Raw genomic sequence first — 26911 nt, forward strand, 5'->3', positions numbered from 1 at the left:
ACAATTTCAAGGTACACTACAGAGAGAATGTCTTTGTGATAAAAGCAACACATTTTACTTATGTCACAATAACTGGCTGTGAGAGTGTCACACTTTTTATACAAATGGTTATTTTTTGAGTAACTCTATCTCATTTGTTCCTAATATTTTTCAATCCTGAGTGATGAAATTTCTAGAGAATATACAGCACAGGACAATCATGTTCGCTTACATTCACATCCAAATTATTAACATAGATAATAAACAACAGTGGTCCCAGGGGTTGCCATCGTAAGTGTTTAACTATCATAGAAACAGAATTCAATGTTGCATTAGAAATGTTATAGAATCATTACCAGAATAACCTGGCCACTGTAGGTTTTGTAAATATATTTTATAATCATATGCAAAACATTAGCAGAACTACTATTTGTACAGAGATTCATTCTGTTGCCATTTTCTCTTGTAGGCATCATGGGCCTAACCTACCTGAGCATGACTTCATAAATTCATAAGTGATAGGAGCTGAATTCGGCCAATCGGCCCCATCAACTCAACTCTCCTATTCAATCATGGCTGATCTATCTATCCCTCTCAACCCCATTCTCCTGCCTTCTCCCCATAACCCCTGACTTTTCTCATATTGATATGATGAGGTGGATTGATTGTGTGTCTCTGCTCCTACAGAAGTGAGACAAGCTCCCATGTGCCTTATTTCTGTTCAAGCTTGTCACTTCACTCCTGCAGGATGGCAATCTGATGGCTCATCTTTCTCTCTGTGGAGAACCACCAGCCACTTATATGCAGTATTCCTTGCTCTTGGACCTGTTGAGTTGCTCATGCCTTGCATACCCCTGTCCACTGAAAGCAGCAATTTGTTACCAAATAGTATTGTGCTGCTCAGTGGGAACAGTGATCTGCCACGTATAGTCCGTTCAGTGAGGAACACAAGCAACACAAGTAATTCACTATTCCTTCAATCTGTTGCAGTGTGACAGAGACAGGAAGCTCCTGCACCAGACTGATTGATTGGAAACAAGAACATTTTGCCTGGCTTCTATCTCTGCTTCCACAGAACTGTCACCTGAACCACAGGAGAATAATCTTGCCGGTGTGCTATGGAGTATGTTCACTATATGTATTACATTTAATATATCACATATTATTGAAGCAAAATGCTGAGGTAAATGCAGCAAGCAGCTCCCCATACTGTCTAGTTATGTACTGGTCACGTTATTAATCCCTATGTTTCATGAGAACATTTTTTTAAAAAGCATCTTAATAATAACTTTATAATTTTTAGAACCATCTATTCTAAAGCAAGGTTTTCTATCTCAATGTCCCAAAGCAATTAAAATTGTAGTGAAATAAAGACACAAGACCAAATTACTCATGAACTGATGTGGTTTTACTGCATTTGAGCAATTATTAATCCAAAAATAATCAAGGTTCAACCTTCTGTCCAATGATCATAGTTTTTCCAACATACATCATGTTTTAAACACACTTGCTATTATACTGTACATGTTGACCTCCAAGATTATATTTATCCAGATTCAAATGCAGTTATTAAAAACACTCAGTTGATGCAGACAGTGGGTTGTACAACACACAGAATGGGTGTAAATGTATTTCACAGAACATAGGAGCAAAGGATACAAAATGCTACTGCTTGGCAAGTCACCTCAAATGCCTGTGATAGTAATGAAAACCAAACACCACAAAACTGCCTTCCTGGAATATAATGTTAAAACTATACTGATCAGTGCTAACATCGTCACTTCATGTATCAATCATTTTGTGTGATTCAGTTTTTACCTCTGTACACAACTCGAGTAGCAGTCTGTATCTTAATTATTATATATGCATATAGAATGATAAATGCTTATATCAGCATAAAAAGATAAGCTGAATGACTGTATATGAAGACAACAACTACAACTCTCATTGCACTGCTATTAATTAACTTTAAATGCTGAAGCATCATAAAAAGCAGAAACTAAAGTTGCATTGAGAAAGGTTGGTAGTTAATGAAACAATAGTATTTATAGCCAATGGTGATGTATTTGTCTTATCACTTAAAAAAAACACTTTTCACTAAAAATTGATAAACAAGCTTAGCAGCAGGATAACAAATCTGCTAACAGGCAACCAACATAAGTATTTATTTTTCTTTGTAAAGGGGAATCTATACACTCTGCTCATTTCCCTTGAGATTAATGGTACCATGCATTTATTCACTTGCATTCTATTAGTGTTGTCTTCACATAGATTCATATAATGGCATTGGTCGTTTCCTCATACACATACACCCTATTGCGTGTTAACAGCTTTATAAGGACACAGTGGCAGCCGTGGGTGCTGCAGGCTCCTTGGCGACAGCCTTTGAATCCTTGCAGTCCTGAGCTGGGCCTGAGTTAGCCTGTTTATTGTCAGTTTTTTGTATCAGATGTTTGACTTGTCTGCAAAGATTAATTGACCCACATTAGTTTAAAAACCTGAGCCCGACGATATTAATGTGCTTGAACAGATTACAAAACATTTAATAGAGAACCATTTCTTTGTATTTAAACAGAATGAACACAATACAATTAAAATATAGTTAAGCTACTATAACTTGTGTCAGCTGTGGTTCAAATTACAGAACACCGTGGGTCGAAATCCAACCAGAAAACAACGGCCAGGTCAATATTTGTCAGTCGACCGATTTAAACACAAACTTGTGTACAATGGCGGAGCTAATTATTTTGTCATTGTCCCATCACACCAAAAGTCAGTTGCAACAAGTTCCAACCTATTTGTTACAACAAGCTGGGATTGGTATATTTTTAAATTCAAGAGTGTGCCGTACATTGTACTTCTTCTGAAACTGGGCTCAAGCAGAGAGCCACAGGTAGGAGGGGTTTGGATCAATCACTTAACTTACTGCCACCAGCAACTTTAACATCCATCTTGAGTATGTTTGGCAGGTGTGGTGTTGGAATGGGTCAACCTGAAACTTGTGTGGAAGGAGACTGAATAATACTTTTTCATATTTTCTTACAAGATAGGTGGTTCGATTTAGCCCATTGAGTCAATATCAGTTCTTAAAAAGGAGTAGTTGCAAAGGAGGAAGAGATTGGGGATTGTGATGGGAGTGAGATTAAGCAGAGAGGCCAACATGGAGATAATAGGTGGAAAACATTAGGAGCAGTAAATTAAATGGGGATATTTTTGTGGAAGGGGAGATGCAAGGTACAGTTTAACAGGTTGGAGGATGAGCTGGAAATTGTTTGTATTTGGATGAAACGGGAGATGTGGACATGGCCCCAGACTAAGTTTTATTTTCACTTACTTTATGACTCCCCCAATTCAGACCTGCAGTTTTAAGACCATGTCATCCCAAGCATACCTAATGACAGGCAACTCTAGAACAACCTTTCCCTGCTCCAAATGGGCTACTGCATGGGACTGACATTAAACCTGATGCATAGAAGTCACTACGGTGACTCACGGCAGTAAGTACCAGGAAAAATATCCTGAATAATGCAGCACCATCTGGGAATTGTCATCATTATATATCACTCATTGAAAAATCATTTTCCAATTGCCTAACTTGGAAGAAAAAGCATATGACATTGAACTTTTAAGTAACTAACTGGACATTTACTATACTATTCATGACACTTACTGTACACTGGCTGACTAATTTCCTGCGGTAGATTTGTGACTGCACGTTAAAAATATTGCACTAGTTGTAAACGGATTTGGACATCCAGAGGCTAAGATCCTATGCTTTTTTTTAACATTTTGTTAAAAGAATCTCTATTCAGTGGATTATTTCTGTGATCTTAACAAATTATTAAGATCTCTGATCTTGTCAGGCGCCTCTCATCTACATGGGCACATCAAAATTTGGAAGCGATTATAATTTTCTTGTTAAAAGCATACTGTACACCATTTTTTGATGTCTTATTGTAGCATTTAAAAAGGTCTCTAATAATTGTGATCTGGTACAATCACTGCAGAAAATGATTGTTATTGCCATTTCCAAAAACATCAAATTCCAGATATTGTCATAGAATCATACAACAAGCAAACGGGCCCTTCGGCCCTACTTGTCGACGTTGACCAGAATGCCCCCCATCTAAACTACTCACATTTATTTGGCTCCTTATATCCCCCTCTAAACCTTCACTTATCCATCATGTGCCTGTTAAAATGTTGTTTTAGTACCTGCCTCAACTATCTCCTCTGGCAGCTCATTCCATATACCCACTAATTGAAAATGTTGCCCTCAGTTCTTATCATTTGATCCACATTTTTGCTACATATTTTCATGTTTGCTATCATCTTTTCTTGTAGGTTCTAGCAATTGATCTACAAGATTGATTAATGATTATCAGCATAAAAGATAAGCTGAATAACTGGAGATGAAGACAACTACAACTCTCATAGCAATGCCACATTTAACTTTAAATGCTGGAGTATCCTAAAAAGTGGAAACTAAATCTATATGAAGGAAAATGGTCGTTAATGAAACAATAGTATTTATAGCCTCTGGTCAAGTATTTGTCTTATCATTTAAAAATGCTTTTCACTAAAATATGATATAAAGCTCAGCAGCATGATAGCAAATCTATTGCTAACAGCCATCCAATGCAAATACTTTTCTTTACAAAGGGGAATTTATACAGTCTGCTCATTTCCTTTGAGATTAATGGTACCATTTATTTATTAACTTGCATTCCATTCATTTACTGTCACACAGATTCATATAATGGTAATGGTTATTTCCTCATACACATAAACCCTATGACAACTTTATAAGAATACAATTGCAGTCATGGGTGCTTCAGGCTCCGTGCCGACAACCTTTGAATTCTTGCACTCCTGAGCTGCAGTGCTTGAGTGAGCTGACCGATCTATATGAATGGAAAAGCATTAAATGTTGTCTGTGATTTTAAAATCACAAAATAGATATGTAGTATAGGAGCATTATTGCCGCCATGGTCTTATGGCAACATTCACAGGCAACATTCACAAACCGGCTACCTCCTGTACCACTGAAACTGCACTACAACACACTACAATCTCAGAAAACCATGGTTAAAAAAATATTTGGGAACAAGAAGAAAATAATTGTATCTTGTGTAATTGTGAAGTACTGATTTAATACTATCAATATCAATATAGAGTCCTACAGCGTGGAAACAGGCCCTTCTGCCCAACTTTCCCACACCGAGCAACATGTCCCATCTACACTACATCTGCCTGCATTTGGCCCATATCCTTCTAAACCTATCCTATCCATGAACCTGTCTAAATGTTTATTAAACGTTGCAATCGTGTCTGCCTCAACTACATCCTCCGCAGCCACTCCATACATCCACCACCCTCTGTGTCAAATAGTTATTCCTCAGGTTCCTATTAAATCTTTCCCCACTCAACTTAAACCTATGCCCTCTGGTTCTCGATTCCACTCTTCTGGGCAAGAGACTCTGTGCATTTACCCGATCGATTCCTCTCATAATTGTGTACACCTCTATAAGATCACTCCTCATCCTCCTGCACTCCTATTGATATGTTTTCAGATCTTTGAACCCATCTACTGACCAAGGCAAGTAATTTGGAAAGTACTCATAAATCGTTTTCTTTTGGGATGGAAGATATGAGGGCCATCTCATTTTATTTCTCGTATTTTACTGATCCATCGATAATTCCTGGCTTTTGTATCTGGAGGGTGAGCTATATTCATGAAAGATATCAAAAATAAGTTGATGGCCCTAGGTATGGAGGTTCCAGGTAGACTGTGAAACAAAAGATTGTATTTTAAAGTCTTAACTGAAAAATTATTTCACTTCACAGAAATGTGCCTTTTTTTGCTGAGTTCATCGACAAATACTTAGACTGCCCTTTGGGAAAGAATTTGGGTGAGAGTCTTCCTGTGAACATTTCCAAAAAGATTTACGAGCAGTGACTGGACAGATAAAAGAGGAAGTACAAGGAACTATGAAAATTATTACGTCAAAAGAAATGCAAGTAAAATGAATCCAGCAAGAGAGATTCTGACATCAATGCCCCAGGAGAACAATAAATCTTCACCTGCACTCAGGTAATTTAAAAGGTTATTCATAAATTCATAGGAAACTCGCCATCTAAGTAAACCACAGAAATGTAACCAAGGAATAATAGAATAATTCACAGGAACAGCTCCACCCTCCTTGGCCTTAGAATGGTGCAAAACCTCAGCTGTGATCACATAATAAAGAAATATGTGGTGCAACGTTAGAAGAGGATCCACTAAAAATAGAATTCTTAACAGAGGTAGTGCCAGGTTGAAGTAGATTCAAGGGAATACAGTAATATCTTGATTAGCACCTTGACTAGAAAATGGAGTGCTAAAAGAAGCAGTGCACTATGGGGTCATTGTAACTGCGTTTGGTTATCCACCCAAATGCAAAGCATATCTTCTATGTTCTCAAAAAAATGCTCTGTGAATGAGTCACTTTCTTTGTTAATAACCTTGAGGTCGTCATGGCAGAAGCTTTTAGATTTTTTAGATTTTGAGATACAGCGCGGAAACAGGCCCTTCAGCCCACCGAGTCCGCGCCGCCCAGCGGTCCCCGCACATTAACACTATCCTACACACACTAGGGACAATTTTTACATTTACCCAGTCAATTAACCTACAAACCTGTACGTCTTTGGAGTGTGGGAGGAAACCGAAGATCTCGGAGAAAACCCACGCAGGTCACGGGGAGAACGTACAAACTCCGTACAGACGGCGCCCGTAGTCAGGATCGAACCTGAGTCTCTGGCGCTGCATTCGCTGTAAGGCAGCAACTCTACCGCTGCGCCACCGTGCCGCTTTTTATCTTAACTGGAATATTAATAATAGTTATAATCGTTGATGTAGCCAAAATAAGGCTCCAAAATGGAAGAGCACTGTAGAGAAGCTGCACTGTGCGGGATGGCACTAAACCAAGTATTACTGTACAAGGGTGGGGGGAGGAAGCTATCTGAATAAAATAACTTAAAAAGTAAAGCAGTCAAGGTAACCACAATTAACAAGGTATGTTTGCCGTTGAAATTTACAGACATTAAAGAATAAAGGGATGATTATTGATGAAAAACCAGAGTTGTACATGCACAAGGTTGTACATATTACTCCTTTATGCAGGGTGGTGTTAAATTTGAGATATTTGAGCTGACACAAAGATGTGTTGACACCATCCTGTGATGCTGAATATTTTTTTATTTAATGTCTGATAAGAACCCTTCAATGGTGCAGAATGATAAGGTGGGGGTTGACACTAAGCAATGGTGGTGGGCAAGGCATGTATGACTCTTTGCAGGCTGGTGTATGTTGATGGAAAGTTGAAGAGGAAGGGGAGAATGGGAGAATAGGGAAAAACGGTATGGCATTTAGATATAAATGGGAGACCAATTTGTATTAATTATGAATTCAGGGAATGCCCTTTTAGCATTGCTCATTTTGTTCTCTGTTTTTTCCTCCACCTCCTTCTGATATACTTGTCTGAAGATATTCTGTCCTCTCCAGATAGTGATTCCAATGCTTCATTCTGTTCATTCTGATGGTATTGGGTTATAACCTGAAAAAAGAGATCAACCATGCATTATAGAGATGAAAAGTAATCTGATCATGGTCTAGATACTTTGAAGTTATACAGAGGGATTTCGAGACCCTGGTGATCAATATTGAACAGGCTTCAGAATAGCTGGACCACATCTGCAACGTGCCAACCACCCCACCTTTGGCAGTATCATTCCTGGGGTGCATTGGCTGAGTTTCATTGGTCATGTTTTAAGGAGTACCAACTGTCTCCAACCAGCTAGATGTTATATCTCCTTTGAGATACAAAGGCATTGAGGGTAGACTGCCACTGGATGAAGACAACATGGTAACTGCCTGGGTAAATCAGAAACAACATCTTGTGTTTGCACATGAACTACATGTCGACTGAATGGTAGTGTTGGACAACCTAAACAGCCACAAAGTGCCTTGTATGCAAAGGTGGTTCAAATATCTACCTAATATATTGTTTCAATTAGTGTGGCCCTCAGCAATCTGTTATATTATTATAGCTTTAGCATACTTACATTTGAAATATGACCATAATCTTTTATATCAAGCAATCACAAAAAGGTATTACGGAATTAAAGATTCTCTCCTTCAAATTATGTCATCCTCAAAAAGATGTCACGACTTTCTAAAATGGGTAACCTGGAGAAACTGAAATGGATAACGGCTGCTCACCATTTCCTTCGACCTCCTTTTTTCAGAAACTCAATAGTGCTCTTAATATCATCGAATGAGACAACATTGGAGACACACAACTTGCCTTGGTTCTTTGATGGAACCATTCAAACTTGATCTTTCCCTGATCTTTGCCCTCAAGTATTTCTTCAAGTCCCCATTTGCACGTTACTGTTAAATCCGGCCTTTCATGCCGGATTGTAATATCTATCTCACTTCTAGTTTTTTGTAAAACAGCTCACATCGACGTCCTTCAGTTGCTATCCCTCTTGATACTGAAAACAGTTAATCCTTATTTACTTAAACTAAGCCCTTTCATTTAACAATAACATTACAAAATGTTTCTTATTCTTAATTTTTAAAGCCCTGAAATTATGTACTGGTTTTCTGATATTCCTTTCTTCAATGGTGAAGTTGTTATCTCTTTTATCTTTAAATACGGAAAGTTTTTAACTTCAAATAAAGCCTTACGTGTGCACGGACAGGTAACTTACCACTTTAGGATACTAATTTTTAACATAATCCCTAGCATTTCAATTGTTTACCACAGTAAACAATATGCTTAGATACATTTTAATTTTTTTTCTTAGTTATCTTTATATTTCTAATTCAAATGTTTCTTTTGCAAAACAAACAAGCTCATGTAATCTTTCCATAATGGCTACCGGCATTTCAGATGCAAAATGATCCGTTCCTTATGACTTTTTACATTTGTTCCCTCTCACTTCTAATGCAATCTTAGAAACATATTTTTGAAACGGGTATATTAGGATATGCATGGCACCATTAGAGGTCCAAAAATTAAAGCCATTAAATATTTTTAACATACAGTAACTTCTTTAATTCTGGCAATGGTGGTAGTTGTGCGAAGCACAGTTTATTCAAACAGCAATGAGATAGGTAACAAGATAATCTGTTTTATTTTGTGTTGTATTTGACAAAAGTTAAATGTTGCCAAGGACACCGAGAGAATTCTAGGGCTCGTTATTGTGTTATGAGTTCTTTTAAATATGCATGAGAGTGCAAACAGGGCCTCAATTTAATGATTCATTCAAAAGATGGCCCCTTCCACAGCATAACAGTCCAAAGAACTGCAATGAATTGTCACATTAGATTAGATGTTCACATTCCGTTAGTAAAGCCAAGCAGTTACTGTTCAATTCTAATTGCTCTTGAGAAGGTGGTGAGAAACTGCCTTCTAAAGTTGCTGCAGTTCTTCTGTGGAAGACATTCCCAGACTGATGTTAGGTAGAAAGTTGCAGACATTAGATCTCAAAATGGTAAAGAAACAACAATATATTTCCTGAAGGGTGTGACTTGGAGTGGAATGTACAGTTAGTAGTGTTCCCATACACTTGTTCCCTTTGTTTTCCTTGGTGGTGGAAGTCATGGATTTGGAAGAAGCCATTGAAATAACCTAGGCAAGTAAATGGAGGATGTAAGTCATTAAAATAAGCCTTGATTATAGATTAATGGTTTTAATTACTTGTTAAAATAGATTATAATATCATGATAAATAAACATTACCATAATTTATTTGGCTATAAATTGTTGTTGAGGCTGTTTCTGGATGGAAAATTAACGTGCTACTTTCAAGGAACTATGGAGTTGAACCCCAAGATCCCTCTGTTCGTAAGCATTCCTTAGCATCCTACTATTTACTGCATATGTTCTACTCCTATTTGACTTCTCAAAGTGAGTCATCTTACACTAACTAGTCAGGATTAAATTAAATCTGCCAATGTTTCACCATACTTTCTGTCTAATCTATAACCTGCTGTAGCATTAGACAACTCTTTTTGCTATCTACAACTTCACCCACTTTTGTGTCGTCAGCAAGCTTAATTATTCCTCCTATCTTCACATCCAGGTCATTAATATGCATCAGAAACAAGGATCACAGCACTGATCCCTGATGTCTGCAAGTAGTATAAGAAAATAACTGCAGATGTTGGTACAAATCGATTTATTCACAAAATGCTAGAGTAACTCAGCAGGTCAGGCAGCATCTCGGGAGAGAAGGAATGGGTGACGTTTCGGGTCGAGACCCTTCTTCAGACTGGGCCCTTCGTCACCCATTCCTTCTCTCCCGAGATGCTGCCTGCCCTGCTGAGTTACTCCAGCATTTTGTGAATAAATCCTTGATGTCTGCCACTGGTCACAGATTTCCAATCAGAAAATTGTCTTTCTACCACTACTTTCAGTCTTCTATCACCAATAATATTTTGGATGCATGTAGTCACCTTGATTCGGATGCATATGCCAAACCCTTCTGGATAAGCCTATCATACAGGACCATGTCAAATGCCTTACTGTAGTCATTTACAATCCTGCCCTCATCAATCTTCTTAGTTACCCCCTCGAAAAACTCTATCAAATTAGGGAGGCGGGATCTACCCAAGCACAAAGCTATCCTCCTGATCAATCCATCTTTCCAAATATACATATACCTAATCCCAAAGGATTTTGTACAAAAATTTTCCTACCACTGAACTAGAAAATTCCCCTACCTCTAGTTACCTGGCTTATCCCTGAAGATAGACACAAAATGCTGGAATAACTCAGCGGGACAGGCAGCATCTCAGGAGAGAAGGAATGGATGATGATTCGGGTTGAGATCCTTCTTCAGACTAATCCAGGCTTATCCCTATTGCTGATGTTAAATAAACTAGCTATCCTCCAGTCTGACCAGCACTGAAATTCACGACCTCAGGACGTCTCCAAATGACAATGAGGCATTTTATGAAGTGCAGCCGGAGTTGCAGGTAAAATGAGAGGCAGGTTGCACACAGATATACCAGATAAAGCAATGTGCAGTTGACCACATGATTTGTTTTAGTGGATGCTAATGAGGGATGAATATTGCTAGGACACCAGAGAAAAGGCCCCTGCTTTTCTTTGGAATACTACCATGGGACTGCTTATATCCACTTGAGAGTAGTCCAAAGATAGACACAAAAAGCTGGAGTAACTCAGCGGGCCAGACAGCATCTCTGCGGAAAAGGAATAGGTCATGTTTCGGGTTGAGACCCATCTCCAGAATAGTCCAACACAAGGCCTGTAGGCATGCAGCCAGGCAGCCTAAGAAAGCAGCAAGCTGTGCATGTTTCCCTCACTAGCGATACCTGCAGTATCAATTTGGCCCTAAAGCTAGCTTCTGCCCCCACTGAGCATGGGCTTTTATTGTTGAAATTGGCAAACCCACCCCCAGAAGTGCTTTGACAGTGCCTGAACCACCTGCCCAGGTTAACTGACTGTCGGAACTGACACGTCTCCGCATATCTGTGAATGACATATTCAAACACTGAAAAAGTATTCAAAAACAATTAAAGAGTGGATTTATTAAAAGTGTAATTTTTAAATAAAAAGACATACGGCCTGGACGTACAAACAAGGAACTGCAGATGCTGGTTTATACAAAAGGACACAAAGTACTGGAGTAACTCAGCGGGACGGGCAGCATCTCTGGAGAACATGGGCAGGTGATATTTTGGGTTGGGACCCTTCTTCAGAGTATGAAGCGTTTAAAAATAATAACATAAAAATAGTATTACTGGGAACATAGTTGGTCCTCTCCAAAACTGAAGAGCATTGCTAAACCTGCACAAGATCAGCGCTGGGAATCCCTATGACGAGCCTAATATCAGAATGCAATTGATTTGGAGCAGCGGTATGATTCCAGTTAAAGTTTAGAATTTCTGTGTTCATTTTCACTGAGCCACACAAAGTGATATTTTGACACGGGATAGCCAAGCTACTTACTATAGCCCTATTCAGTCCAAAAGAGGGTTTAGCTGTACTTACATTTCAATGGATCCATTTTCTATCTTGATTGCACCTTCCACTGGGTCAAGTCCTCGTTCAGACAGCTGTTTCAAGGCATTTAAAGCTGCCTGTGGAAGCAAAAGCAAATCTGTGTAAGTTTCACAGGCAGTTTCAAGGTTCAGATAACGCCAGTCACTTCTTTTTCTCATTCATTTCTCAAAAGCCACAGATCTTATAATTAATATATAATTTGGAATACACCTCAACTAATTATATTAAATATATATCCATTCATTCTAAGTAAAGTTAAAATTTGGGATTGTTATATTAATTGTAATTAGTATTTCCTTTTAAGATGTGAGCCATTAATAGAACTGAGCATTTCCTTCTATGGAATCCAGTCCTCAATAGGTTACTTAAAGCAGTATAACAATGAGTGAGAAAGCTGTTCAGACCAATGTTTGTGCAAGAACTATTTCGGAATATGTGTCTGAATGGGAAAGAACAATAAATACCTCAGCTCATGTAGCACTCAAATATAATTGACTAATGCACTTAGCAACCCTCCACTTCTGCCTCTTATAAACTTAAAAGCATCCAAAACTGTCAGGCCATGTCCAAACTCACAACCAGTGCAGTCCATTCACCAGCTCAGTGCTTGCTGCCCTGCCTTGGCATTTAATTATGCAATATCTCTGTCTTCTACCTGTTCAAATCTCTTGCAGGTCCCACCACTCCCAAGATCCATAACGTTCTCCAGTCTTGACCTTTTCATTCCAAACTTAAATCACCTCACCATTAACAACTATACTTTTAGCTCTAAAGGGCTGAGCCGCTGGAGTTTTTTTTGAGTACAAACATTTTACTGCCATTCCACTCAAATACTGATAAAGTGGTGCACAGTTGGAAGTGCTTCCCGTTCTTCGCAAGGTAAGACTAGGACACTGCCTGCTGTCTCGGGAGTGGCACCATTTGTTTGGGGAGGTATGGGACTTATCCTGTCTGACCAATACTTATCCCTTAATCAACAAAGCTAAAACAAAGTACAAATTGACCACTACTTTTCCAACCGTGAATTCCAAACCGTAAGCGGCCTTCAAAAAGGAGTACATTATCTGCAAAGTATATTTCAGCCTCCTAAGGACATGTCAGACATTATATAAAGACAAGTCCTTACTCTTATCCATTTTTGACTGCCTCATGTCAACAAAACTCCTGTTCATATTCTACAATATTTATATTTCAGTCTGTCAAAACCTTCAGTGAAGGACAGAACAATCTTCAGGAGATCGTGTCTCACGAGTCTGATTGTGTTTTTTTGAAGATGTGACCAAAAAGGTTGATGAGAGAAGAGCTGCAGATGGACTTCAGCAAAGCATTTGACGTTTACACATGGTAGGCTGCTCTAGAAGGTTAGATCGCATGGGATCCAAGGAAAGATAGCTGAATGGATAGAAAATTGGCTTCATGGAAGGAATCAGAGGGTGATGGTGAAAGATTGCTTCTCGGACTGGAGGCCTGTGACTAGTGGTGTGCATCAGGGTTCGGTGCTGGGCCCATTACTGTTTGTCATCTATATCAATGATTTGGATGCAAATGTATATGGCAAGATTAGCAAGTTTGCAAAAGTGGACAGTACTGCAGATAGTGAAGATACATGTCAAAAATTGCAGCATGATCTTGATCGGTTAGCCAGGTGGGTTGATGGAATTTAATACAGAGAAATGTGAGGTGTTGCATTTTAGAAAGTTTGACATGGGCAGGACCTACGCAATAAAAGGTAAGGGCTCTGGGGAGTGTTGTAGAGCAGAGGGATCTGGGAGTGCAGGTACATAGTTCCTTGAAGGTGGTGTCACAGGTAGATAGGGTGGTCAAAAAGGCTTTTGGCACATTGGCCTTCATCGGAGTATTGAGTCTAGAATTTGGGAGGTCATGTTGCAGTTATATAAGACATTGGTGAGGCCACATTTAGAGTATTGTTTTCAGTTCTAGGTACTATGTTACAAGAAAGATGTTGTCAAGTTGGAAAGGGTACAAAGAAGATTTACGAGGATGTTGCCGGGACTCGAGGGTCTGAGTTATAGGGAAAGGTTGAGCAGGCGAGGACTCTATTCTTGGAAGCGCAGTAGGATGTGTGGCCGAGGGTCTGTTTCCACGCTGTATGAATCTATGAGGTGCTGGAGGGTCAACTTTTCAAACACCTTGGTCAACAAGTACAACTGGAAATTGTGGCGTGCCTTCTTTGTTTTCTATCCTTCCCACTCTCTACACTCCCTTCTGTCCTGGAAATGCTCCAGTCATCTTTCCATTTTCTCATGCTCTCATAACATGGCTGAAATTTCCTCAACTGGCATATTTTCACCACTTTCCAGATTTTTAAAATCTCATTCCAAAAGCTCCATGGCTGTTTGCTTGTGAGAGTAGTTCATTTATGTCTCTTTACCCTGATTAGCCCTATGAAGCAGGATGCAAATCCATCAGCAATGTCACAACTCTGATGTGGTGTTTAGCTGCTGCGTAAATTCAGCATTTAGGTCGTGAGTGAAAGGTTAGTGGGTGAGAGAGACAGAAATTAATTTCGCTAGAAAATGGGCGCAGTTTCATCAGGTGTTGTCTCGCGGAAACCTAGACTCTGCCCATTAAATGAACGAAGAGAGAACTAGACAATACCAATGCACGATACCATCCTTTTATGGTGTAAGAAAAACAAAGCCACAGGGATAGGAAAAGTATTTGTAAATAGAGCTCATCATTCGTTGACAGAATCTATTGTTAACAAACATTTCCTTTGGAATTTACAATAGATACCACATAAAGGGATTTCTAAATATACTAAGTTCTACGGAACAGAGGAGGTTAGTGAGCAAGAGCGTTTTCATGTGGGTCCTTTTGAGAAGTTTTACAATACAATCTTTTGTGAATGGTTTCTTTGCAGATAAATCAATGAAGTCATCAACTCCATTCTTCTTATACTGTCACTACTGCAGGCAAACCTAAAAACAAAGGTTCTTTCAGACACTGAAAGAATGTTGTGCCACAAATCACTATTGATATTAGTCCATGATGAGTCAGCAGAAATGCAACTTGAGTGGGGTAGCCTAAGAAGGCTATGTTTTTATCCCCACCTGGATACCCATTCAAGAACCAACAAACACATCTAACCAAGGTATGTTTTGGAGTTACAAGCAGCTCAAAGACTTGAACATAAAACCTCTTAAGGTTTGACAGCCAATTCAAAGGTTGTCCTTTTGAAAAGGTTTTCAATTACCACCATCCAAAAAGCAGGCTACTGCGAGACTTCTACACTTCTAACAGAAACAAAAATGTTTGCAAATGCTCGTTAGATCTTGCAGAACCTGTAGAGAAAGAGAGTTCTGATGAAGTATGACCTAAATGTTATTTTTTTTACTCTCTCCGCAGATGCTGCCTAACTTGTATCCCTAGGAATTTTTAAAACTTTATTAAAAAAGTTAACAACAGCTTCCAAATCCAATGTACTTTGCAATCATTCTCTAACCAAGGATTCAGCAAGTATAAACTTAAGCAAATGAAATGAAAAAAACATTTGTCATTGTTAAGTAATATTTTTTAAATGCTCTACAAAAGCTTAGAAATGGAAGGGCCGTTTAATCACTGTTCATTAAATACATTATTTTTTTAATCCACATCACAAGGGCATTGATTTAGCTGAAGCTGGCATCACATGGTGTATCCTATTAGCTAGTTATTCACTCAACCTTCATTTGTTTTTTTGCCATTTAATTGCCAGAGATTTGAACTGATTCTTCCACAATAGGAGCAATGGATGGATCCCCCTTTGTGAGCAGCACAACCAAGAGTATATTGCAGTCAGCAATATTTAAGGATTGAGGAATAAAACTATAGGAACGTTGGAGAAGGAGAAGGGTGAATTAATTCAATCAGAATGAATTAACCTGAGGAAAACAAAAGTAAGAAATCAAGAAATTATATTTAACGATGAAAACAAAATTGCATTTTGTAAGATTGAGGCTCTAGTGTAAGTGTCTGTGCTAGAAATGTTAGTTGCTTTGGAGAAAGTTAAATCTTGAGCAAAATAGTAATGAAACTAACATTATAAACCTTTCATTTCTGTGACATGTTTAATTTATTATTAATGCACACTTATGGCAACTTCATGAACCTCATAAGAAGGGTGAGGGAGACCTATTATCATCATAATCAGGATTTTTTTAAGGATGAGTAAAAACTATGCAGCAACCTGTGACACTTTGTCACTTCTGGGGCCTCAGTTTATCACTTTGTTTATAACTCCCCTTTAACCTTCTCATGAGGTTCATGTAGTTGTCTTTTTTATGTATTAATATCACTATGTTTAGGGGCGGCATGGTTGCGCAGCAGCAGAGTTGCTGTCTGACATTAATACACCCCACCAGAGACCCGGTTCGATCCTGACTATGGGTGCTGTCTGTACAGAGTTTATACATTCTCCCCATGACTGCATTGGTTTTCTCTGAGTGCTCCGATTCCACCCATAGTCCAAGAACGAACCAGTTTGTAGGTTAATTGGTTTCAGTAAAAATTGTAAATTGGCCCTACTGTGTAGGACAGTGGGAGAATTGGGAAGGGGGAGGGGAAGAGAGGGACAGAGGAGCTATCTAAAGTTAGAGAAGTCAATGTTCATACCGCTGGGGTGTAAGGTGCCCAAGCGAAATATGAGGTGCTGTTCCTCCAATTTGCGGTGGGCCTCACTATGACAATGGAGGAGTCCCATGACAGAAAGGTCAGACTGGGGGTTGGGAGGGGGAGTTGAAGTGCTCAGCCACCGGGAGATCAGGTTGGTTGAGGCGGACTGACAATCTGTCGAACAAACAAACGAGGGTTTTAGTATATAGATAAGGTCTTCACTGGGAACGTGGTTGACAAGAGCCCCAGATTCAAAGGGATGCCCCAGGTTACATAGCAAACTGGTTGGCCTATGTGGTACTTTGTAATGGGATGTGTCTTGTATAACTTTCCCAACCCTGTCCATCAACCTACAAAGAGTCCGAGTCTGTATTTGGCCTGATGTCATTGGAAAGACAGAATGGACGTGGACTTTGCTGAAAACGGTTAACATAGCCAGCTCACTGCTGACGTCCGAGATACTGTATTTTCTAAATTGCAGTCGGAGCAACTCTTCATGTGGAGACATCTGCTGCCAGCCTTGATGAATCCTTTTCACACTGTCCCACAAAATATTTTGACAGCTGGCTAAGCCACACCTCCTGACTAGCAGGTTGTCAAACACTCCTTTTGGCAGTAACGTACTGAGAAAACTGCCCCTTATTTTTAAAATGCAAATACGGCAACTTTAGCAGCTGGGTGCGAATACTGCTCATTATTTTGTGCTGAGCTAGAAGCGACAGCATGAGTGATGTGGGTGGGAGCGGTCCTGATAGAGGAGCAACTGGTGGAAAGATGCCTGGGGACATTACTGTGGATGAAGAGTCATGATCTCCAGGAGGTAAATGGCTAACCATGGTTCATAGACTAAGCATTCTTACGATCTGCAGGAAGCTTCTCATCCTAACTTCACATTATAATTTCCACTATATTAAATAAATGAAAGAGAACCATGAATAGGCATGGAGCAGCCGATCATTGTGCTGCAGAGCTGGGAAGATAGTACCTCAATGGTCCACAGAAGATATAATCAGGACACCTTTTCCTATCCTTTCTACAGCAACTTCTTCTGCCACCTCCAGTAGTGGATACACTGCTTTGATCTTGCATTGGACTGGTGTTGAATTCGGAGATGGCTGATTAAACCAGCCTGGGTTTGAAAATTCCTTCCAAACACATGCAAGGGTGCAGGGGTGTTGTAGCATTAGTGGTTCTTGAATTTTGAAGTTCTATTTACCACAGTGCTTCCTCCATGCTCGTGTCCTTGTGTGAACAAGCTCTTTATCGTACACCAAGCAGGATGTTACGATACGGTACGATAATACTTTATTGTCAGATCAAGTCTGAAATTTTTCTTGCATCTCAGCAGCTCCACTTGCAACATCAACAAAGACAAAGAATGTAAGACAAGAAACGAGGATACATATATTCACCATAGCATTACAATCACAAATGACGACACATTCAAGACCCTTCAACGTACATTTGATCTGGGATTAAATTCGATGTTTAGTTTCAGGATTGACTGGTGCACAAAAGAGTGCTTCAGTCTAACCTTATTAAATCTTGGTACCCTGTACCGATTTAATGGTAACAATTCGTATTCACTGTTCAGGACATGGTCGGGGTCAGAGACAATGTTGTTGGCCAACCTTAGCATGTTATTGTGGTAGGCTGATTCATAGAGTTTCTCAAGGGGTTGACCGACGATCTTTGAGCAGATTTTCATTTGGTGGAGCAGTTTTGACTTTAAAGTGGTGGACAAATACTTGTACCATGTAGTATTACAATACTGAAGAACACTCATAATCACAGAAGTAGGGAACAAAAGAAGAATTTGTCTACTCGCCCCAAAGGATCTAAGGCGGCAGAGAAAATAAATCCTTTGTTTTGTCCTTTTGCAGACAGATTCAATGTGGTCTTTCCAGCATAGCAGATGGTCTATGTTGTTCCCACTGTTGTGCGTCAATGTTGAAACTCTTCAGTAATGTTGTAAAAATCCCTTTTTTCCATCCAGCACGTGATCGTTTGCCCTCAGTCCCACCCATCTGATCTGTGATTCTTTCAACACCGTGTAGATGCTGCGGAGGTTTACTGGGGAAGAATCCATGCATCTGGAATCATGTCAGGCTGGTCTATGTGATGTATTCTGCACAGACAGGTCACGTAGAAGCGGTCAAACACTCTGGCATGTCTGCTGTACAATGTTCATGTCTCACAAGCATAGAGTGAGATGGGAATGACAACGCACAATACACTTTCAGCTTGGTCTTTAGACTGGTTCCTCTTTGTTCCCACACTTCACTTCTCAGTATTCCGAAAGCAGAGCTGGGTTCTCCGATCCAATTGATCTTCATCATCAATAGAGTAAATCCTCGCAATAACAACCACGGGGGGGGGGGGGGGGGGGGGAGAAATGACGGTGTCCGTTATTGCCGATTGTCCGTTATAACTGAGTGTGGGGGGGATAAAGTTTAACCCAAGGCCGGGAGGGAAGAAACGTGGCATTGGGGGTTTAAACAAGGGGGAATTCGCAGGCTGGGGATCTCAGAGCCCTCGGCCCCACTTGCAGTGCGTCAGAGATGGTTCCGTTACTCACGCCACCTTCATGCTGCTCGCTCTCCCCATTCCCGCAACTGGAAATACATCACTGGGTGTTCGCTCTCCCCATTCCCGCAACTGGGCGCCATCTCACTGGGTAACCTGGCGGAAGGTGTGGGGGGTGCAACAGGTGGTCTCAGTCCATTGTAACCGTAGTCCACTACTTAGAGGGCCGTTATTGCAAGGGTTAACTGTACTGAATGATCTTGAGAGAGTACTGCCAAGGTTTATAAACTTTGTTCACTACTGAAAGCCTCTGATTATTCACAAGGATGTTTGGTTCTGTCTGTGAGGGGCTGCACGGTGGCAGTAGATTTGCTGCCTTACAGCGCCAGAGACCCGTGTTTGATCCTGACTACTGGTGCTGTCTGTTCGGAGTTTGCACATTCCCTCAATGACTGTGTGGGTTTTCTCCAGGTGCTCCAGTTTCCTCCCACTCTCCAAAGACGTACAGATTTGCAGGGTAAGTGGCTTTGGTAAAGATTGTAATTTGTCTCTCGTGTGTCGGATAGTGCTAGTGTATGGAGATTGCAGGTCGGTGCCTGATTCTGCGCTGCATCTCTAAACTAAATTAAACTAAGATGTTTTCTACAGGCTGCTGCTAAATTTCTGTTTTCTTTGTACTGCTGAGAATGATTATATCATGTGTTGTGTGGTCTCCACTACCATGACTATACATAAATTGCACACAAGTCCACACTGCCCACTTTAAAAATATCGGGGGATTGAGGGCAATAGGGATCTGGTATAGAGAAGCAGTAGGTCAGCCGCGATGGTACTCAATGACAGGCAGGTTAGAGGGGACTATCCTGCTCTTATTCTCCTGTGTTCTTGGGTTCATTCTTTGGTGAAAAATATTGCTGGGTCACAGGTGATTCACAGCAGCATACTCAGTGATATTAGGGATAAAATTACCTAACCTTTGAACAATGTTCTTTATTTTGTGTGAAATTACCTCCTTTAGCACTCTTTTCTTTTTACATCCAGACCCAAACACATAAAATGTATAATTTCTTCTGCCCTCATTTCATTTATTTGTTTCATCAACCTGCACTGTACCAATATACAAGACAAAACTTGAAAATGAATTAATTTTCTTGTTTAATTAGGTCCATTAATTGACTCCAATGATCAGCCATGATCACATTGAATGGCGGTGCTGGCTCGAAGGGCCGAATGGCCTACTCCTGCACCTATTGTCTATTGTCCAAACATTTTCCAGAAGAAGGGTCTCGAGCCGAAATGTCACCCATTCCTTGTCTCCAGAGATGCTGCCTGTCCCGCTGAGTTACTCCAGCTTTTTGTGTCTATTCACCTTCTGGGTATGCCTGTAACTGGGTATGCCTGTAACAGTTGGCGAAATGTTCCAATTCATTTAAACATACACTTAGTTGCTGTGGGACATTTTGCTGCAGAAATTAGAGTGTTAATTGAATCTGAATTAAAACTGTTAAACTATACTTGGGCAAATAAAGCACCTTTAACACAGTGTTTGCATCAACTCTGATATGTTGGAGGCAGCTGATTGAGTGTTTGTAGTTTCCTTGAAAAAGATTAATATTAAATAACAAATTTCAAAAAGTGCCCATGAATAAGACATGATTTTAGAAGCAAATGCACACCAATACCACAACCAGATTTTCCAAATTTTCCCGTTATTTTATTGTTTGTTTGGTTTATTATTGTCAAGTTAAACAAGGTGAAGTGAAAAGCTTTTTGTTGCACACTATCGTCAAAGGAAAGGCTTTATATGATTACAATCAAACTATCCATAGTGTACAGAGAAAGGATGCAACATTTAGTGCAAGATGAAGTCTGATTAAAGATGGTTCAAAGGTCTTCTATGAGGTAGATGGGAGGTCAGATCCTCACTCTAGCTGGTGAGAGGACAATTCAGTTACCTGATAACAGCTGGGAAGAAACTGTCCCTGAATTTGGAGGTGTGCGTTTCAAACCTCTGTACTCCTTGCCTGATTGGAAAGGAGAGAAGAGGGAGTGACTGGGGGTGAGATTGGTCCTTGATTATGTTGGTGGCCTTGCCGCGGCAGCGAGAAGTGTAGATGGAGTCAATGAAAGTAGGTTGGTTTGTGTGATGGTCTGGGCTACGCCCAGAACTCTCTACAATTCCCCTTTGCAGATATATTTCCCTTTGTTCCTGGTTGCATTACCTTAATGTCAGTGTAGCCACCTCCATATTTGCTTAAAGTGCAGGTTAGAACTGCTGACAGCAAGGTTTCTATTCTGGAAGACTATAATAATTAATTTTCATTCTGGAGCACAGTGGAGGCTTTGAACTTCGTCCTCAAAATAATTGTCAGAATAATCTGTAAAGGACAGTACCTCTTGGGGGCACAAATCCTCCAATGCTTTTAAAGTCAAATATATTTCAGATGCCAATTTCAGACTAGCAAAGTGACACCAGAGTGAGAGGCACATATTAAATAAATATTATTTGACGTACTGAAATGAAGTGTGGATTGGCATAGGGCTTTGGATGAGGAAGGGTTAGGGCAGATTGCTGAAACTAGGAACCCCGACAGTCCTTTTCATTTGCACCCCTCCCAGCCTCATCATCTGTATCTGCTGTTCCAGGTGTAGGTTCCTATATATCGGCGAGACCAAGCGCAGGCAGTCTCGGCGATCGTTTTGCTGAACACCTTTGCTCAGTCCGCCTCGGCCTACGTCATCCCCAGGTTGCCAACCACTTTCCCCTTCCCGTTCCCACTCTGACCTTTCTGTCCTGGGCCTCCTCCACTGTCATAGTGAGGCCAAACGCAACTCATATTTCACTTGGGCAGCTTATAACCCAGAGGTATGAATGTTGATTTCTCCAAATTCAAGTACCCCTCGCATGCATCATCCCTCATCATTGTGGGCCGAAGGGCCTGGTCTTCTGCTGTATTGTGCAATGTTCCAGGTTGTTCATCAAGGAACAAGGATTTGCATTGAGACTTCCGGGTTTGTAGCTGTGTTGAGAATTGCAGTTGCCAGCTTGCAAGGTGCAAATCGATTAAAAGTTTGATCAAAAACTGAGTAGATCACTTCATTGACTTTGGATGATGTCGATGTTCAAAAGGATTGACATTGGAAGCTGGACAGGGGATGCTGACAAGTCAGAAGGGGGAGCTCAGTAAAGGAGAGGTTCGAATGCAGTTTCCCTCTCCCCTGACCCTCAGTCTGAAGAAGGCTCTCGACCCGAAATGTCACCTAATCTTTTTCTCCAGAGATGCTGCCTGACCCGCTGAGTTACTCCAGCATTTTGTGTCTATCTTCGGTGTAAACCAGCATCTGCAGTTCGTTCCTACACAGGTTAGAATGCAATATTGTTGGATAAAATAACCTCCAATGATAGATGTTTGTATAGGATTTTATAAAGAACAGGTTATGGCATTAATTAGTTTTTATGATCATACACTTTTAGAAAGTGTTGGAATGGAGTTTGGAACATGCAATAAAAAGATAGGCAACGAATTTCAGTTATTTGGGTGATGATAAAACTCCACAACAATTTCAGCCGAAATCCCAGGCCACATTTTTCTTTCTGTTCTTAGAAAATCGCTGAATAATTCGCTATCCTGATACTTTCTGTATGTGAGACATTGCTCAGTGCAAAATGGTTGCCACATTTTGGTCACATTACCCTCACAGTAATTGAGGCCCGAGTGTCAGTCAGTCAGGTTTTTTTGGATAGGCCATGTTGCCTGCATGCCCAGCCCCTGAATGGACACTTCACTGTGTACTCTGTAATGATGGAGGATTACTAGGCAGAGAGGGGAAACATTCAAGGAAGTACTCCTAAAAGAAATGAAGCATCCCCACTGATTCTAATTTTAGAATCCTTCACTCTGGGGAAAAAGACTGTGAGCATTCATTTTATCCAAGCCAAGTGATTTGTCCAAGTGATTTTGTGCACTTCAATAAGGTCAGCCCTCTGTCTCCAGTGTTCCAAAAAAAACCCCATCCCGGCCTGTCCAGCCTCTCCATATAACTCACCTCTACTTCTTGCTGCTTTCAACAAGCTCCTCACTGGAAGAGTGAGCAGAGAAGTGACAGATGGAATACAGCGTAGCAAAGTGTGGAATCATGCATTTTGGTAGTAGGAATAAAGGTGTAGACTATTTTCTAAATGGGAAGAGAATTCAGAAATCAGAGGTGCAAAGGGGCGTGGCAGTGCTGATACAGGATTCCCAAAAGTTTAATTTGCAAGCCGAATCAGTAGTGAGGAAGGCAAATGCATTTATTTCGCAAAGACCAGAATACAAAAAACAGGGATGTAATGTTGATGCTTTTTCAGGCACTGGTCAGACCGCATTTGGAGTATTGAGAGCAGTTTTGTGCCCCATATCCGAGGAAAGATGTGCTGGCGTTGGAGAGGGTCCAGAGGACGTTTATGAGAATGATCCCAGGAATGAGTGGGTTAATATATGATGAGCATTTAGTGACACTGGGCCTGTACTTGCTGGAGTTTAGAAGGATGTGGGGAGAGTTCAATGAAACTTGCTGAATAGTTCAAGGCCTGGATAGAGTGAATGTGGAGAGGATGTTTCCACTTGTGGGAGAGTCTAGGACTAGAGATCATAGCCTCAGAATAGAAGCACATACTTTTAGAAAGGAGATGAGGAGAAATTTATTTAGTCAGAGGGTGATGAATCTGTCATGGAAGGCCGTCAATAGATATTTTTAAGGCGAAGATTGACAGATTCTTGATTAATAAGGTTGACAGGGGTTATGGGGAGAAGGCAGGTGAATGCGGTTGAGAGGGAAAGATAGATCAGCCATGATTGAATGGTGGAGTAGACTGGATGGGGCAAATAGCCTAATTCTGCTCCTATTACTTATAACATGAACCCATTGAAACAAGGTTGACCATTTGGCTTGATAGTATTGGTAGGGGTTGGTAAGTGAGGAACATGTCTCAAGTTTAAAAAAAAGGACAAACCCTAACCCAAAGTGCTGCTTCCATTGGAAGAATGGGTCCATCTATCTTCTCTTTATAAGACAACACTGAACAAAACAAGAAAGAGTGAAAGGTTTGCAGGATGACTGAAATGTTTGTAAAGTTCACGGACGAGGACCCTCTGGGCATAAGCGGTGAATCTGGATCCTTCTCAGAGTCAGAGGGCTGGTAGTTAAGAGGGTGACATAATTACTCCACTCTGTGACATGCATGTGCTGACTTTATTCTATCAATTTCTCTTTTGTACATTGATTTTGGCACAGAAAGACAGATGCACTGCCAACTGTAGCAAGTCTGACAATGCTAAAGAATTTCTCATCCAGCAACTATGAGCAGCTTCAAGAAAGAGATCTTAAGATTGTTTGAAAAACAGATTTTCTGAAAAGTTGCAAATTACAACTCTCATCTCCTAAATAATATATTCTTTCCAAAAACGTGCTTGGGGTAACCCTGTCTCAGTACGTCTTATTTAACCAAAAGGCACCTGGTCTTCTCACAGACCTGTCTGCACTGTTATTTTCTGTGAGATAACTTTTCCAAACCACTAAATGTCTGCTCAATTGAATCCAGATGTCAGGAGCTGAAAGTACTGTTCTCAGAAAAGAAGGAACTAACATAAATCTTACAACTGACAGAAATCCCGCTGTGCTCATTTGAGGAAGCTCTTGGAAAAAGTAAGAGGGCCAAGATACCTGATGGGCACAAAGACAGATGTGCATATCTAAATTCCCTTTACCCTGAGTGCCTTCAGATAAGTTGCAAAACAATTACTAGTTAGAAATGGGAGACTTTCAAAAACTCAGTTTGTTTAAATGCTAACATATCTCTTTTTTAATAATCTAAAGTAGTTCAAATATTCTAATGTTATCAGCTAAATGCAATATTATCTTAATGCTGAGTTCATACTTAACTAAAACAGCAAATATCATGAACCTTTCTACTCCATTAATTTAAAAGAAATGTAAAAGTATTAGTAGATAATACTTTTCCGAAGTAATGCAATGCCTATAAAATGTATAATACACAGCATAAACGTTGTACAGATTGTGAAGTTTAATTGTTAAAGCTTAAACAATTGCCTTTATCTTCCCTTGCAAGTCAGGATTTTAGACCTAATATTTATTTAACGTAGTTAGCATAACAGTTTTTGTACACAAAGGCTTTTCAAGGTGTTGTTCTTGGTACAACTAATGAAAATGAGTTAATGTTCCATACTCTCCATTTTCCCTTCCCTCTAAAAGGCCCCTCTTATGACTTCCTAATCCAAGGATCATCTGACTTGAGTTACAGAAAAACGAATATCTTTGTTTGCAAGGCTTGTGTGAGAAAACAACAAATGGATTACTTACTACAAAATGTAGTTAGTACTAAAGGATTTTAGTCTTACTAAATAAAGGATTAAATAGAAATGTTACCGTCTCATATAAGTACTTTTGTATTTAAATATTTATTTATTTTTGTCATTTAATCTGTCCCAATGATTAATTTTCACTCTTTTCAACCATATTTCTGATTAATTAAACTTATCTATGTGCCAAACGTCTCTCTACCACCGACCCCTTCTATCTGTAGTCAGCCAATCTTGTTATGCGACCATACAAATTGTTGGGTGACAATCACTTCCAGTGGGTTATAAACAGATCCGGGCCAAATCTATGACTTGCAGCAAAAGCGTAATTAAACAAGGGGCAACCTTTAATGGTGGATGGTTTTGGTAACTTCCCCCCGAGGCTGTAAGTTAGAATAACCATGTTAGAGTTCCCTGGATGGTAGAAAAGATAGAGTAAGATGAAGAAGGGAAAGGGGTTAAATGAGAGATTAAGTTTGTAACACAAAGGCTGAATCAGGCTAAATACAAATTTTTAAAAGGCAAGAGGATGGTGAAATATGATTAGGAGACTAGACCACTATTTGACCTAACAAGCAATTGCAGAATTCTTCTGCACCATATAGATGGGAGAGATGCGCAGAAGGGATGACTAACGGAGGCAGAAAAGGACATAATAATAATAATAATAATAATACATTTAATTTATATAGCGCTTTTCTGGAAACTCAAAGACGCTTTACAGAGTAAACAAAACATAAAATAAATAAACAAACAAAAGATTTATCCAGACGGAGAAGCGGCGAACAAACAGCGCCAGCGTCCTCTCACGTCAGGGTCCGGCGTAAATGGTTAACAATAAACAATAAACAGTAAATGGTTGACAGTAAATAATAAAGAACACAAGACACACAATTACAGTTTAACACAGACAACCATCACAGTGATTCCTCCAGGCACACCCTCACTGTGACATGAAGTACTGGAGTAACTCAACAGGTCAGGCAGCGTCTTTGGAGAACACGGATAGGTGACGTTTTGGCTTGAGAAAGGACCAGCATTTGCAGTTCTGTATTTCGACATAGTGGAGGCTGAGACATGCCTTTAGTTTTAAATTAATGCTTTACATCTGTTTTTATTAAGAAAAATGCATCTGTCCCAGGTGTACCTAAAATAAATAAGCCATCAGGTCGGGATGGGATTCTACCAAGGATTCCAAGTGAAGAGAAATTAAAATTGCAGAGACAATGGCCATAGCTAAGAAATGGGGCATTGTCAGAGGCCCAGAGGACTGCAGAATTTATAGCCATGGTGTAAAAGGAGAGTTAGGTTAAACCCTGCAACTGTGGACTTGTTATTTTAACCTCGGTAGATGAAG

At 40.0% G+C, this 26911-nt stretch overlaps 1 protein-coding gene across 7 annotated transcripts in view; it reads right to left on the reverse strand.

Annotated features, from left to right (window-relative positions):
• The window catches only part of stau2 (staufen double-stranded RNA binding protein 2), a 268314-nt gene that overhangs the window by 8697 nt on the left and 232706 nt on the right, over positions 1 to 26911 (reverse strand). Inside the window, exons 13-14 of one of the 7 annotated variants that reach the window (XM_078398164.1) lie at positions 12044 to 12132; positions 1250 to 2441 (exon numbers count right to left, since the gene is read on the reverse strand). In XM_078398164.1, the coding sequence (XP_078254290.1) occupies positions 2312 to 2441; positions 12044 to 12132 (219 nt within the window). In that variant the 3' untranslated portion in view covers positions 1250 to 2311. Of the gene's footprint in view, positions 1 to 1249; positions 7575 to 8913; positions 9657 to 12043; positions 12133 to 26911 lie in introns of those variants that run through there. The other 6 variants (XM_078398158.1, XM_078398157.1, XM_078398160.1 and 3 more) reach the window with 6 other exon arrangements.

The sequence above is a fragment of the Rhinoraja longicauda genome, chromosome 4 (genome assembly GCF_053455715.1).
Source record: "Rhinoraja longicauda isolate Sanriku21f chromosome 4, sRhiLon1.1, whole genome shotgun sequence".
Lineage (NCBI taxonomy): Eukaryota > Metazoa > Chordata > Chondrichthyes > Rajiformes > Arhynchobatidae > Rhinoraja > Rhinoraja longicauda.